This window comes from Crotalus tigris, unplaced genomic scaffold (assembly GCF_016545835.1).
Source record: "Crotalus tigris isolate CLP2741 ecotype Arizona unplaced genomic scaffold, ASM1654583v1 scf7180000018368.3068619, whole genome shotgun sequence".
Classification (NCBI taxonomy): domain Eukaryota; kingdom Metazoa; phylum Chordata; class Lepidosauria; order Squamata; family Viperidae; genus Crotalus; species Crotalus tigris.
In genome coordinates, this window is record NW_024096968.1 from 424,180 (window position 1) to 439,952 (window position 15,773).

At 37.7% G+C, this 15,773-nt stretch overlaps 1 protein-coding gene across 7 annotated transcripts in view; it reads left to right on the top strand.

Moving 5' to 3' along the window:
- The window catches only part of PSD3 (pleckstrin and Sec7 domain containing 3), a 185,849-nt gene that overhangs the window by 158,674 nt on the left and 11,402 nt on the right, over nt 1-15,773 (top strand). For all 7 annotated transcript variants that reach the window (XM_039350975.1, XM_039350978.1, XM_039350976.1 and 4 more), the window contains 5 exons: nt 130-314; nt 1,674-1,744; nt 11,628-11,785; nt 13,870-14,014; nt 15,104-15,247. In XM_039350975.1, the coding sequence (XP_039206909.1) occupies nt 130-314; nt 1,674-1,744; nt 11,628-11,785; nt 13,870-14,014; nt 15,104-15,247 (703 nt within the window). The remainder of the gene's footprint in view (nt 1-129; nt 315-1,673; nt 1,745-11,627; nt 11,786-13,869; nt 14,015-15,103; nt 15,248-15,773) is intronic.

The following is a 15,773-nucleotide window of genomic DNA, read 5'->3' on the forward strand; positions in this document are numbered from 1 at the left end:
TGAAATCAAGCTTCCCAACTACTTAGTAAATAAAGGCGATGATCACAAAATATGCACCTTTGCTTAATCTGATTAGTGAAATAAAATGTGCATGCCTGAATGTGGGGTTTATGTTTGAATTTGCTTTAGAGATGACGAAGAGAAGAAAAAATCCCCTTCTGATGGTACTGATGAGAAGGATAATGGAAAGTCTGTCAGTCGCATCGGCAATTCCAATAACCCCTTCCTGGACATTCCTCATGATCCCAATGCTGCTGTGTACAAAACCGGATTCCTGGCACGTAAAATCCATGCTGATATGGATGGAAAGAAGAGTGAGTGCTTTTCAGGGGAGCTGCTTTTTCCCAAAAAGAGAGAGAGAGAGAGAGAGAGAGAGAGAGAGAGAGAGAGAGAGAGAGAGAGAGAGAGAGAGAGAGAGGGAAGTAGTAAATACAGAAGCTTGAATATGTGCAATTGTATATGCATGTTCACTTGCTATTGCAAATGTAAATAAAAGGTGCTACTAGAAGAGTATCTGGGAATCTGGCAGCCCAGAGGGAAAAGCTAAGAAAATGCTTTGTGCAAATGTTTAGGAAGGTTAAGGAGAGAAACAGCTCCAGCAACCCATCTTGAGAATTGCTCCAAGAGATGGAAGGGGAATTAGCACACAGCTGCAATCTTCTTTCCCCTTTGCCAAGCTTTGCTATTCCCCTCCAGTCATTTCACTTTGCCACAGATATGCGGGAAGACTTCTCTGTGATGGAGGTCAAAGGATGAGATGGCTCTCTTGCTTAACCTCTTCTTAGTTCAAGCCCAGGAGAGCCAGTTTGGTGCAGTGGTTAAGGCAGGCCGTCCCCAACCTTTCTGGCTTAGCGGAGTGGTGGACGGGAGGGGGGGGGAGAAGAGAGGATGGTTCCATGAAAGCGGCTGGCATGCGCCCTTGCACACACAAGTGGAGCTGCATGTGTGGTCCAATTCCAAATGGGCCATGGCCCAGGGGTTGGGGACCCCTGATTTAGGGCATTTGGCTTGAAACCAGAAGTTCCAGTTCTCTCCTTAGGCAAAAGCCAGCTGAGTGACCTTGGCCATTCTTCCTTCTCAGTCCTAGGAAGGAGGCAATGGCAAACCACTTCTGAAATCTTGCTGAGAAAACTGGGACTGGACCAAGAGCCAATTCTTCCTCCCCCCCTCTCCCACCCTCCCAAAAAACAAGTCCTGAAATAGGCTGAAAAGTCTTTCCAGTGTTTTCATTTCTTACATGTTTCAATTCACTGCCAGCACTTGAGGTGTTCCTTTTGTTGCAGGCAGCTCCAAGGAATAATAGGGCTGGTAAATACAGAAAAAGAGGAGAGAAAAAAAGAATATTAAGAATTTTTCTTTCTGGAAAGGACAAATATCAAGTCCCTATTATGCACTGCTGCTTCTTTGGACTACCCTTCTCCTACAATACTCTTTTTTTAAAAAAAAAAACTTTGTTATGATTTTTAATAATATTTTCTTGCTTTTTTCTTCATTTTTGGCTATCTCTTTTTATAATCTCCTTTTTTCTATTGTTTTTTTTAATCAAAAATTAGTTTTTAGAAGAAAGGGGGGGCTGAGGAGGGTTTCACAACCAAAAGAACACATTATTTATATTAGAGCTACCATATTTTAAACAGAATTTGTTTTTGTGTGTGTGTGTGTTGCTTTCCTAGCTCCACGAGGAAAGAGAGGATGGAAAACCTTTTATGCTGTCCTTAAAGGAACTGTACTTTATTTGCAGAAGGTAAGACTTTGTTTCTTTCAGCTCTTCTTGGTTAAAAGGCAGAAGCCTTTTTGTTTGCTTTGTTGAGTGATGAATGCACCATGACCACAAGACAAGTCAGGATAATAAGGTCTATCTGACCAACCATCTCACCCCAATGGGACTAGCCCACCACACTCATTCCAGCAGAAGCGGCCCATTTGGCATCCCATCTGTCAAAGAATTTTAGCTGGTAGTGTTCAGGAGAAGACCCTTTTCTGCTGTGGCCTCTGATTTCTGGAATATTCTCCTGTGAAGATGAGGTCTGGCCCCACACTCCTGGCCTTCTGGAAGAACCGGAAAAACTTGGCTCTGCCAACTGACCTGGGGCCACATTGGGGTGCACTAACTTGGGGATGGCTGATGAGGTAGAGAGAAGATCCCCACCTTCAGACCAACCATCATTTTGGGTTTTAGCTTTGCTGTTTGTTTTTTTCCAATTTTATTTGTTTTATAATACTTTTTTACTTTTTATCTTATTGTAAAGATAAATAACCCGGAGTTGTTATACCAGTGAGAGGGGCAGGATAGAAATTTAATAAATAAATAAATAAATTTTGGATATTAATGAATTGCTTTGGGCTGTTTCAAGAGCATACATAATTTGGATTTTTTTTTTCCCCTTCGTAAAGCCCGAAGCAGAATACATTTCCTCTTCCAAACTTAGGAGTTATATATTCTGTCATCATATTGGGGAAATGTGCAGTTTTTCATAGCTTAGAAAAGCAGAGATAGTGGAAGTTACACTCTCCATAATTCATCTTCTCTTGCTTCCTCGAAACACTCAAAATACTATATGTTTCTCTACTGAGGTGATGTTGTGCAACGATCTGTCACTTATCTACTTGTGGATTGGTTGATCTTAATAAGGTTACCTTGATTGTACGTGTTCTGCATCTTGTGTTCCTTAAGGTCACTACAGGAATAATCACCAAATAGACTTTTCCAAGCTTTATCCTTCCATGTTATTTATTAAGGCAGCAATTGGAAACAATTGAACAGATAGTTTGAGGTCCTTCAGGTATTTTGGGTTACCATTAACAATACTACTAGAAATGATTAGAGTTGGTCTAAATTGTCAGAACACTGCCTTCTTATAGACATTTACATGAAAGCCAGTCTTATAAGGATGACATAGCCTTTCTGATCATCTTCAAAACACTATTTCTCTAATAATTGGTTGAATAAAGGGGCAAAGTTTATATTAGATGGGCAAGGTTTATATTAGAATGGTTTCTTTGCTGTTTTTTCAAGAGCAAAACCAACCATAAGTATTATAAAAACTCTCAGACAAACTACTTCTACTTTGTTAACAACAGCATCCTTTTCATGGGAATTTTAGAATTATAGATCTGTGAGAGGTCCTACATTTCTATCATTATAACATCTCATTCAATAATAGTTCCAGGATTCTCTAAAATTACAACATTTAAACTGGTATTAATCTGAAAAAAAGATTCTGTTTGTATGTATGTACAGATATAAAGATGATGGTTGAAAATAAAAAAAATAGTTTTATGAACAAATGCCAAATGTTTCTGTTCTGAAGAAAATTTATAAAGACTAATGTAGAGATGGAAGTATATAGGAAATATCTCTTCATTTTAGAAGATAATCCTGTTGTGTTTATAAATTAAAAATTACCAGATGATATTAATCTTGTTCTTTACTTTTTTATTCCAGTGTTCACAGCAATGACATCCTTTTTTTTAAGAGACAGGGAGTGTGGGCTATGAATTATGTTGCTGATGTTATGTCTTACCTAATTCCAAAGTCAAGCATTGCAAATGCTGTTTTTCAAATACCGCAGTTTTTTTTAAAAAGTATTTTTTTTTTTTTTTTGCTGTTAAGCTTGATTTATTTTTAACAGAGCTCTTTAAGGGCATGTGAAACTTTGAAAAAAAATCACCTAGAATTTTAAAAGATGTCAGATTTTTCTCATGCTTCCTCAATTGTTGTTTGACTTCTTTATTCTTCTTGAAAAACAGCTACACTTTATAAATTGGTTACTTTTATTTTTATTTATATAATATATTTATATTAATGGTAATCTATCTTTAAATAGGGTTTCTGGCCATGGACAATGAACTAGGAAACAGCCTTTCCTAGCATTTATGCTTCCTGTTTCAGACAATATGGGGAATGGTAGAATCTGCCAAGTGTGACTGAGATTTCATTAGGATGATATTTGCCTTAGGAAGAGGTGCTGTATAGAAGCAGTGATTTTAAAAACAAATTGGTTGTCAATAGCAGATTCTTAGATAATGTCTTCATGGTACAATTGTCATCTCTTACCTGCAGACAGTTTCCACTGTTGTACAAAATGTTTATATTTGAATGTTTCTGCTTCTGTAGTTCTCTCCTTGAAACCGATTTTATCAACTGTTGATTCAAGGATTCCCGAATTCACATATCAAGTCACTTGTCAATGTCTTCCACTAGAGCTCGGGGACAATTGAGGGAAGTCCCCTTCACACTGTGCTAGCATTGCCAGGCATACTACTTTTCACAGCAGCTTTTGAGGGATACTGCCTACAGTACTCCAAGTAGTACAGTGTTTATGAGTAATAGATTAAATTTTTGAGAATGGTCCTCAGAAAAAACTGTTTCTTTCTTTCTTTTTTTAAGTATAGGAAGACTGGTGTCCATCTCACTTTCCTTAAATTCTGTTGAACCTGAAACTTAATGTGGATTTTTTTTTCCTTTATGGAGAAATATGGTTTTTAAAAAGTGGATGGCTTCTAAACACATTTGTGTTACATTAGTGTTATTAAAGAGTGAAACATTAACATAAGATTAAATTTACATTCTTTAATTGAAACAATTACATTTACATTCTTTAATTGAAACAATTAAAACACCTAAGATGTGAAGTTTTATTATAGCATAGATAACCTAAGAGGACTCATAAAATAGCAACTTGTATTTCTCCTCCCAGTAACAGAAGCTTATTTAGCTATAGATTTCTTTGATAATAATATAGAAAAATCTCTCATTAGCAAACTTATCTAGCTACAACTCTGCTTACAATATAATATATCAACAAGAATATTGCATTGTCCTGAATTTGCCATGTGACCTTGGTTCCACTTGCTTCTGGATGCTTTCTTCATTCTAAACTTTTTAAAATAGTATGAGTGATATCTAATGCTCTCCCCTTAGAATTTAAAGTCAAAAGATTATTAATTGAAAAACAATGATTCTAATATGCCATTCTTCCTGGAAGAAAATATCTTGCTGAAGAGAAAAATGTGTTGAAGAAAAGGATACAAAATGGTCTTCAGATGCCATATGGAATGTCACAAAGTTTGCTTTTAAATTCAGTTTTAACCTGGGAAAAATCAGAAAATGGAGAAGCTGGAAAAAGAAAGGAGGACAAAACAGCTTTATAATTGGTCATTAGAAATGTTTTTAAAATCACCACAGAGAGAGAGATGGTATGAGTGAAGCCAACAGTGAACATGGAGCAAACATTTGGGTGAACCAACCTAAAAATGGGGGAATTGAGGAATGGAAAGGCTCTTAAATGGATTGATTAAATACAACTTACCATTGTGCACTAGATTCTGCAACCTGCTTGTCAGACAAGGAATGGCTTGGCCCCTTGCTTGTTGGAACACACCATCTGTCTTCCTTCCATTTTTCAATTCTAGAAATTTCAAATGGCATAGGAGAAAAATGTAAAACAGGACAAGAATATGCATTTCTTCAGTAGCATAGCTCAGAAATGGAAGAAACACAGAGATACACAAGATAGGCAACGTATCAAAAAGCTGGCTTGCGGGTGGTTTGGGGAGGGTTGGGGGAGGCTTGTTTTGTTTTGTTTAATCCTGTTCTTTTTTGTCGTTGTATTGTTGTTTTTTGTAAAAACTTTTAAAAATTTTTCAATAAAAAAAAAAGCTGGCTTGCAATATTCTATTCTATTTGCCCAGCATTCCTTCACTAGTGTATATAAACAGTCTTGCTTATCTAGGAAACTAATAATAGCCTTGATTCTTAATGATTGGAACCTTTCCATGGAAATAGCTACAATGAATGGGAAGGATAGAAGTAAACCATGGCATCCAATTTAGATTATAGTGAGTAAAGCAGGTGTATGTTCAGGCCAGTTTCTTTCCGTCAGAGTGATGTTAGTGAGGATGTACTTGGGAATATTAGTATTCCTTGTAAAAACTAATTCCATTGATCTAAGTCAGGGTCCCCCAAAGTGGTTAAAATTGACCCCCAAAAGTCAATGGGATTATCCAAAAGATTGATAAATGGTTGGAGGTCAATATATTATAGAAAGTTGTTTGGGATCAATTAATCTTTGGGTCTCCACACCAATCCCTAATCCTGAAGATGAGGTAGCTAGCGGTGAGACAGTATTACCCAGGATTGGTCGGTCAGCCACCAGTGAGAGCAGCCTTGAATTCTCTCGTCATCGTTGTTATAATTCATATCACTGTTTAGTTATAGTAATACGGTACTTATAAGTTATTTTCATATAATGTTTCTGGCTTGATGAAGAATATGAAATTTCATGAAGGGGTCAACAAGCTGAATAGCTTTGGGACCAATGTTTTTTTAATGAAAACTCACACCATTGAAATGCCATGCAATAAGGTTTGTGGAAAGCTGTGTGTGAGGGACAGGTTTGGGAACTTTTCAGCCTGTCAGATTTTTCTGAACTAGAGTTTTGCTAGCCAAATAGCTAATGATACATGATGCTAGATGATGTTATATAGCATAATTTGGAGAAACACCGGTCCCCATTCCTGTTTACCATCTTATATGTGATCAATCTGAAATCCCCTTTGTAGGAGAGTCAATATGTTACAGATCTGTAGTTAATGGTCTCTGAGTTTCAGTGCCAAACCAATTAAATATTTAGAACTCCCATTTATTCTGTTCGATAGTGAAGGTTAATATGAAGGGTACAATGGGAGAAGATTGGATTTAAAATTAATCTTGGCCTACACATTGTGCACACATTGAAAGAACTTCTAAAACCTATTTCCCTTAACTGTTTTGTCAAGTTAAATTCTTTATATGGAATTTCATAGATAAGATCAGAGTTGCTAAACATTAATCATTGCTACAGTTTGACTTTCTGATATCAAGATGTATACTTGCATATATACATATACATATGTAAAAGCACACACATACACACAAAAGTATAGGGTCATCTTGTGTCATTGGAACTAATGGGAGAATCTCACATGCATTTGTTATATTTTGAGAAAAGGATGGCATTATCTATTGAAACTTAACTTACCTTATTGTTTTTATAATCAGTGCTTTCAATATGAAGTGCAGTGCAATGCACATTTAATTAAATTCTGCTGCCAAAATAAAATATGTACTTAGGAAAGTCAGGATCAGCAAATATTATTACTTTAGCCTAATGAAGTCTTTAGGAAAAATTCAAATAATTTTTCCTTTTACAAATATTTCCTGTTCCTTGTAATTTTTTAAAATTATTGCATACCTAGGTTTTTTTTCTAGGTTGATAGGTTCATGGCCCCTGTGGCTTCCTTCCTCTCTCATATGGAGTAGCATTAAGTATGATGGATCATCTGAGCCATCTTAGTAGCTACTATTTATATTTGAATAGAGCCAATGCAAATGGCTACTAATTATATTTGAACAGAACCATTCATTGCACATCTTAGTAAGAACAATACCCTCCAGCGTGTGAAACTTGCGTTCAGTATTATTTAGTGTAGATGCTCTGTTGACAACTTCTCCCCTGTGCAGTCTATTTTATTTTATAATATTTTCGTATATGGGAAGAGAAAAATAAAAAGAAACTACTTGGCGAAAAGCAAGCTGAGAACCTCAGTGGCAGCCTTAAGTTGTTTAAGTTGGCTTGCAAAACACTATGAAATATAAAAAAAATTATTAAAAAGCCAATAATTTATTACCTCCCTTGTGAACACCTATAGGCTCAGGTTCACTCTCTCTTCTTAGCAAGATGAAATGTAATAATAATAAAAAAAACAGTAGTGGACTTCATAGAGTAATAGTAATCAGTTTTGAATTTTTGAGGTACCGTGTATGCTGGCGTATAAGGCAACCTGGCGTATAAGACAACCCCTGTCTTCGGCGCCGAGTCGCATGCCTAGAAAGTCGTCTTATACGCCGAAAACTACCAGTATTTCCAGTATATAAGACGACTCGGCGTATAAGACGACCCCCGACTTCGGCGCCGATTTTAACGCTTGCGAAAGTCGTCTTATACGCCGGAATATATGGTAATAGTTTTTTGTTTCCCCCCCAAAAAAACAGCCTTTTACCTTCTGTATGTGTTGGATTATAAGAGCCATGGGTTGCACAAACTGGTGATAATAGGACTTCGAGTTTCACACATTTGGAAGATACAGTACTTAATATGTCTAAATCAACATTTCTCAGTCTTGGTAACTTTAACATGGATGAGCTTCAGCATCAGAATTCTCCAGCCAGCATGCAGTCCATACATTTTAAAGGTGCTAGTGATGAAAAAGACTGATCTAGACAATGCTCCAGAGATCAGATCAATGACATATTTCTGTAATGTGGTTTGTCCCTTGTATGACACATTCTTATATACTGTACGTACAGGTAAAATTTGGGAGAAGGATGTACCAAATCCATAAAAGAGCTGAAACATTACAATGTGGATTAGCTCAATTATTTGGGGGAAGGGAGAGACTTGGAATTGATTTTCATATCCATCCAAATGTACTATCATCCTTTGATTAAAATGTGATGGAATTTATAGCTTCAGGCCCAGGATTCAACTCTAGGGGCAATACCTTGTTTCAGAGAATGATACAGCGACCCTCCATATATATAATACAATATGAAATGCATTTTGCAGGAACTTCTGGTAGAAGCACAAAAAAAAAAAAAAATGCAGGGAGCAAAATGTTGATCCTTTTCTCAATTGTGCTCCATGCTGTGCTCCTATTCTGTAGTATCCTCTGGCAGTCCTTGAAAATGGAGCCTGTGTCTTCATCTCAAAAGCTCCTGCCCTCCGGTCTGCATTTTGATCACAAGATTTGGCTGAGTAATCCCCGGAATAGGGATTTTTCATTATTCCTTGGGTGTATGAAATATTCTTCATCTTGCCAAATGGAAGATGAAAAATGGAATGATATCTCTTTTGTCTGTCTGAAAATTTAGAGCAAATGTTGGCACTGATACTTAACTGCATTCAAAATGGTTTTTGTTTTGTGCGTAAAAGAGACACGCATACATTTTCTGGTTTGTTTGTTTGTCTTTTTGTTTGTTTAGCATAATCAGATGCCTGCTTGCTTTGAAATAGTCCCCCTACATTCAGTGAGAATTCAGGATAAATGTGTATAGAATTTCTAAGGCTTGTTCAGCAAAATCTTAGGCAGTAGTCGCAATTCAGAAATCGTGTTACAGCTTCCGTAGTTTTATCCTAAGTATGAGAAAGCATTCTGTTTCTAGGAACCAAGTTGCTTTGCTTCCCACTCAAGGAATGCCTGCACTGCTATCTTTTCGAACCTGCTACTCTGTTCTCCTCATTCATAGGGAATACAATAACCAGAATTCCCAACCATTTGGATAGCCATCCTTCTTTTCTGTTGACTTCTATTAGAACCAAAAGTTTTTCTTCCCTTCTCCAAAACCCCATTCTAAATACAAATGAAGTGTCAGTTACTAGTATTAGCACAGGACTGGGAGGTAAGAAGATAAAGGAATCCCTTCAGATTTTACTCTCCTAGTCGTTGCCAACTATAGGAGGCAGTGCTCATCTCTGTTTCAAGGCCATTGAGGCAGCACTGTTCAGAAGACATTCCCACAGTCATGTGGCCAGCATGACGTCATGGAGCACTTTATCTTCCCACTGAAGTGGTACCTATTTATCTACTCACATTTGCATGCTTTTTGAACTGCTAGGTGGGCAGGAACTAGAGCGAGGGCGGGAGGTCACCCCATCACATGGCGCTTGAGACTCAAACCTGGGCTGCTGGCTTTCCAGCTGACAAACGCAGGTGTCTTAACCACTGAGCCACCACGCCACCTTAGTACAAGATTGCTTTTGCTAAAATCCTCAACTGTTCAAAAAGAGCATCAGTATTACTGTCGAACATAGTTTATTTGCAAGCTTAAAGTTCCAGATAACTTCATGATCAGATATGAAAGTGATAGTCCTCCAGTACTATTCCTGGTTCTGTAAAAGAGGCGTGAAAAAGCTTAGGGCAAAAAGAAGTTGTACCTTTCACATTTGTTTTTCCCTCTGTACAGTGGCTAAAAGCTCAGGCACCTGTCCTCGGTTGCCTTGGCGGCATTTCTGGCTTGCCCCATAACTGCTAATGGGCATCACTCTACCTGGCCGACAGGGGCTCATTTACTTGATTTGGTAGACTTATTTCCAGCCCTTTTAAAAGCTTTTCTCCTACTTGCTTTGACTTCTAACTTACCACCCTCTCTAGATAGTTAGTACATGATTCAAATCCATCACTCAAACCTGGGGGGAATTTTTATTTATCTGGTTACAAATTTTTGGCTGTGGACTGTTCTACAGTGGATTTGCCATGGTTCAATGCTATGTTGAAATGGATTTAATCAACAGCTGACCTGTAACAACTACACTGAAGACTTTGGGTTAATTAGAGCAGCTTTTCATATATCAATGCTGATTTGGAATTCTACTGCACATTTTCTATGCCATTTCGTGGCATTATTTTTATTTTTATTTTTGCTCAGAGTTCTCCATGACATTTTATCTTAATGGTCTTTTTGTAATTGAAGATGTCAGCTGTACAGAACATTCACCAGGTAGATGTAAAGGAGAAAAATTGCAATGGCAAAATGAGGGGGATGCTGGCTTTGTTTCTACACAAAAGCCCTGTGCTCTGTACTTCTAGGATATTTCTTAAACTCATCTGAAGGTTTTAGAAGTGGGAGTGTATCAACCAGTGTGCTATGGTGGTTAAATGTTGATTAATGTCATTCAACCACAGAAAGCGATTGGGTAACTTTGAGCCACTCACTCTTACCTTTGGAAAAATTGGGAAAAATATATGTATCTCACTTTGAGCACTAAGAGGAATGCTTGGAGGGAAGGGAAGGAAAGGAAAGTAGGTTTTTTTTTAATTTTTCCAACTTTTACCATTTATTGGAACCAGTGAAGTATGGAGGTTAAGGCAGTGGAGGAGGAGTGGAGAGATTTGAATTCTAAATCCACCTTCAACCATGGAAACTCATTGAGTGATTGTGCCAGTTGCTCTTGGTCAACCCAACCTACCTCACCTGCTGTTATGTTGTATATAGTATGTTTAGGTGTGTGTCATGTATGTGTTTCACTTTGAGAGCGGGCAACTAAATTTCATTTTCGATGTGTGCCATTGTGCCCACATTTAAAAAAATGACAATAAAGGTTATCTTGCAGGGACAAATAGGAAGAAGCACCATATATGCTATTTAGAGCTCCTGTTCAAAAAGGGGGATATAAATCTAATAAAAACTTCGCTCAACAGATTTCCATATTAATTTATAATTTAATGGAAAGAGTAAACTTTTGTTTTCATATCTATAACTTAGATGTATTGGTGTTTTGAATCATTTTTTTCTCTGCAAGATGTATTCTTCTGTGCACCCACGTGGGTATATAGTAGGCTTTTCACTTCAGATATGTTTAATAAGAGTGAATGGGGGTAATTTCATATCGCAATGCAAGATAAGTTACTTTCTCACCCATCCCTCATTTGCAGTAAACATGTATAGGATCGTAACAACATGGTCTTGCCTTTGTCACTTCTGGTGGTTGTTTACAAAGCAATTTGAGTTCTTGCCTGCTGTTTGATTGCAGCCAGGATTTAAAAAAAACATGCAAAAAATAAATCTACCCTTTTAATTTCTGCAGGACGAATACAAACCAGAGAAGGCTTTATCAGAGGATGACCTTAAGAATGCTGTCAGCGTTCACCATGCGCTAGCATCAAAGGCAACCGACTATGAGAAGAAGCCAAATGTTCTGAAACTGAAGACAGCTGACTGGAGAGTTTTGCTTTTTCAAGCTCAGTAGGTTCCAGTTTGGTTTCTTGCATGGTGTGGTTCATGAAAAAAAAAAAAAAAATCTTAGAAACATTGGGTCCTCTTCAAGTTTGTTTTTCCCCCTCTCCCTTTTTTTCAAACTATATTTTTCAGTTCTGAGTATAAAAGACTGCAGGCTCCCATAAGTAAATACTGAAGCTGTTTGAGGTCCATCCTTTGCCTATAAAATCTTGCTAGAGGTTTCCAGTGTTAGTCAGGCAACCCAAGTAGCAGAATTATTCAGTAGTTGCAAAAACTGTCTTGGCCTTAAATCTGTGTTATAGGTCTGCTATAATATATACAGGGGTGGGGAAGAAAAAGCACACCTTAGCATATGTGGTAATATATAACATGCAGCTTTTAAGCCTTAACCATCAAAGTCAAGGTCAGGACAAGCTGTTCAAAGTAATAGCTAAAAAAAATGAATCCTTTTAGTCATTTCAACTTTAGAGGAAAAAACTACAAAAGAGACATGCACGTGGCTTTTGTAACAGCTGCAATGCAGATAATTTTTTTCTATTGTGTAGAGCCAGGGTTTAGACTTAAGTCAAAGCTGTAGGGGTGTGTTTTGCAGATCACTGAAATGCATCAAAACGTTCAGGGAAGGCTGATCTAGACCCTTATCCACCTTACTAGCGGAGAAACTAGAAATGTAAATAATATTAAATTTAAATTTGGGGTTAGGGCAGGGGTAGGTAACCTTGGCTCTTTTATGACTCGTGGACTTCAACTCCCAGAATTCCTGAGCCAGCCATGCTGAGAGGAAAGGGAAAGGTTTCCAAGCTGAGTCATGCTGGCTCAGGAATTCTGGGAGTTGAAGTCCACGAGTCATAAAAAGAGCCAAAGTTGCCTAACACTGGGTTAGGGGCTAATGATAAAATTTAATTTGTTGTAATGGTTACTTCTGCTGGAAAGAAGAAAGGGAGTGGCAATGTCCCTAGATCACTTAAGTGGACTTTAGAGAATATTTGTAGTTCAGGGCTGAAATGAGGAGTGTGTAGTGGTCTATGAGCTTGGTTGTTTTCTTGCAGATGTTTCATTACTCAAACCAAGTAATAACATCAGTGCACTGATGATGTTACCTAGTTTGGGTCATGGAATGTCTGCAAGAAAACAACCAAAGTCAGAGAGCACCACATACCCCTCATAAGTGGACTGTGATGTCATTAATTAGAAGCCTAGGTTAACAGAATAACAGAGTTGGAAGGGACCTTGGAGGTCTTCTAGTCCAACCCCTGCTCAGCAGGAAACCCTATCCCATTTCAGACAAATGGTTGTCCAATCTCGTCTTTAAAACTTTCAGTGTTTCAGGGTCATTCAATGAACTGTAGGAATGACTCCAGAAGAGTGTTTGGAGGGTATGATAAAAAAAAAAGTCAAATTGGCAGCTGTGATAGTGTGATCAAAATTATTCCTGAGCATATGAAAATCAGGCAGAGTTTTAATCAGCCCTTGATGGCCACCATCTTGATGTTTTTTAACCATACCCTGCAGACACTCTGCCTTGGTTGACTCAAACTTAAGTTAAGATTATTACTCTGTTCTGAAGCTTAACAGGAAAGCACTCTTTACAGGAAGTCCTCATTTAGCAACTGCCTTGTTTAGTGATCATTTGCAGTTGCAGCGGTGACGAAAGAGTAATTTAACAACTAGTACTCACATTCATGACCTTTGTATGTCTATAAAGCAAATGAAAGCTGAAGTAAGGTCAAAAAATTGAGATGTTTCTCTTCAGCAATTGCTTTGCTCAACCATCAAGTTGCTGGTTCCAGTTGTGGCTGCTAAACAAAGATTATATGCATTATGCAAGAAAGAGACTGTTGAACAAAAGATGGAAGAAAGGAAGAAAAATATGGAGATGAAGCACAGATGAATGGAATTTTCCTAAATGTGGCTTACACTCAGGGACAAATCCTGAGTTGTTGCAAGAGAAACTTATTCTGATGCAAGCATATATAAGAGTGGCCTAAACTAGCCATTCTTTCTATGCCAGTGCAGATATTGAAGAGAATGTGCAAGTCTTATGCCTGAGGCCAGCCAGAGTCACTGATTAATCTGTCTCTCTTCCACAGGAGCCCTGAAGAAATGGAGTCCTGGATCAATAAGATCAATTCTGTAGCGGCCGTTTTTTCTGCCCCACCATTTCCAGCTGCAATTGGATCCCAGAAGAAATTTAGCCGCCCTCTCTTACCTGCCTCCACCACCAAATTATCTCAGGTAATTGTTGTTTGTTTGTTTCCCCCTCTCCCCCTCTCCTTACAGCTTGCACAAACAGGGCTTCCAGTATTATTCTCCCTTGCAATCATTCTCAAATAATTGTATGCATATGGGCACTTGATTCATTAGTCACGATGCCAAAAGTAGTATGGAGGCTGGCTATGTGATTTCCAAGTCAACTGTGAACATAGCTGTTCTTTCTAGGCTGGCAGAATGTGGAAATGGGCAACAACAGTAGCAGCCAACAGAGTGATTTCTCCTTTGACCCATGATATGTTTACAAGTTAGGTACCAGTAGTCCTTCTGTTACGACTCTTATGGAGCCTGCCCATCATGGTTGCAACTCGTGATAGTCATAAATCAGGTCACCTAAGTGACTGACCTGATTTTATAATCTTTTTGTATTGGTTGTGGTCATAAAGCTAACCAAGGGCTTGCTATCGACAAAACCGAAATGATCATATAACTGTGGGACACGGTAAATGACCATAAATGCAGCCCGAATGCTCAGTGTCCGAAGTGCAGTCATGCAATCATTTAGGAGATGGGGAATGTTCAAACTTTGAATCTAGATTATAAGTATTTGCAGGATTCTTTTTTTTTTTTCACCATGTACATTTGAACTAGACTCTGATGTTTCTCTGTGTCATGTATGTGTGTGTATGTCGGTATATGAATAATGGTATTTTTTGAGAGCTGAATGCAACAAAATTTCATTTTAATGTATGCTGACTAGTGTTCATTTAAAGTGACAATAAAGATTCTATTCTATTCTACTCTACTCTACTCTATCAAGGGAGGCCTCTTGTAAATGTGAACAGTCACTAAGCAACTGGTTGTAAATTAAGGACCACCTGTACTGATCTAGGTCACATGATGGATGGATCTTTCTAAGTTTTGTTTAGAAAATTCTTGTTAATTTAATTAAAATCCTTGTAATAGTTGAATTGCTGATTTAAGAACCAGGGATAGTTGAGTTCTGGATTTAGGAACTGAACACTCCTAAAGCAATAGAAATGCTTTTTAAAATTATTTTACTAAATGCACTAGAGGTTCATTCTAATTTAAGCCATGTAATTACCTCTGCAGGATGACCAGCTAAAATCCCACGAGAGCAAACTGAAGCAAGTCTCTACTGAACTAGCTGAACATCGTTCCTACCCACCTGATAAGAAACTTAAGGGCAAGGAGATTGAAGACTACAAGTTGAAAGACCATTATTTGGAATTTGAGGTATACTGTGGTCAACTAAGACTGGGCACTAATTTAAAGATAGTCATTGTAGAGATCATAGAACTTCAGCAAATGAGTAACGAGACTTTATATCTGCTTAAAGTTTTTAACTGTAATTAAAATGGAGGGAAGATTGCCACATGTTTTAATCAAAAAGGTCTAAATGGGAGAAAACTATCCTGTTGATGTCTATGTATTACTAAGACTCTCATATCTGTTCCATTGTTTGTAATCTTCAGTTGGGCAAAACAGTGCATCATAGGACAACATTTTTGAATCAATTTACCTTAAATGGGTTAACTTTACAGAATACAATTAAAATCTAGGACCTATGACTTTCATGAGATTAAAATTTGGCAAAATTGTGACTACTTCATTGCTGCTATGCAACTGCATTCCACTGCAGTTACTTGATTGTCATTCCCAATGCTCCAAGCCAGCTTCCTACAAAGAAAGTCAGAGGGGAAACCAGCAGGAAGTTAGAAGTTGCTCCCATTCCCACTGATTTTTTGCACACCAGTGATCA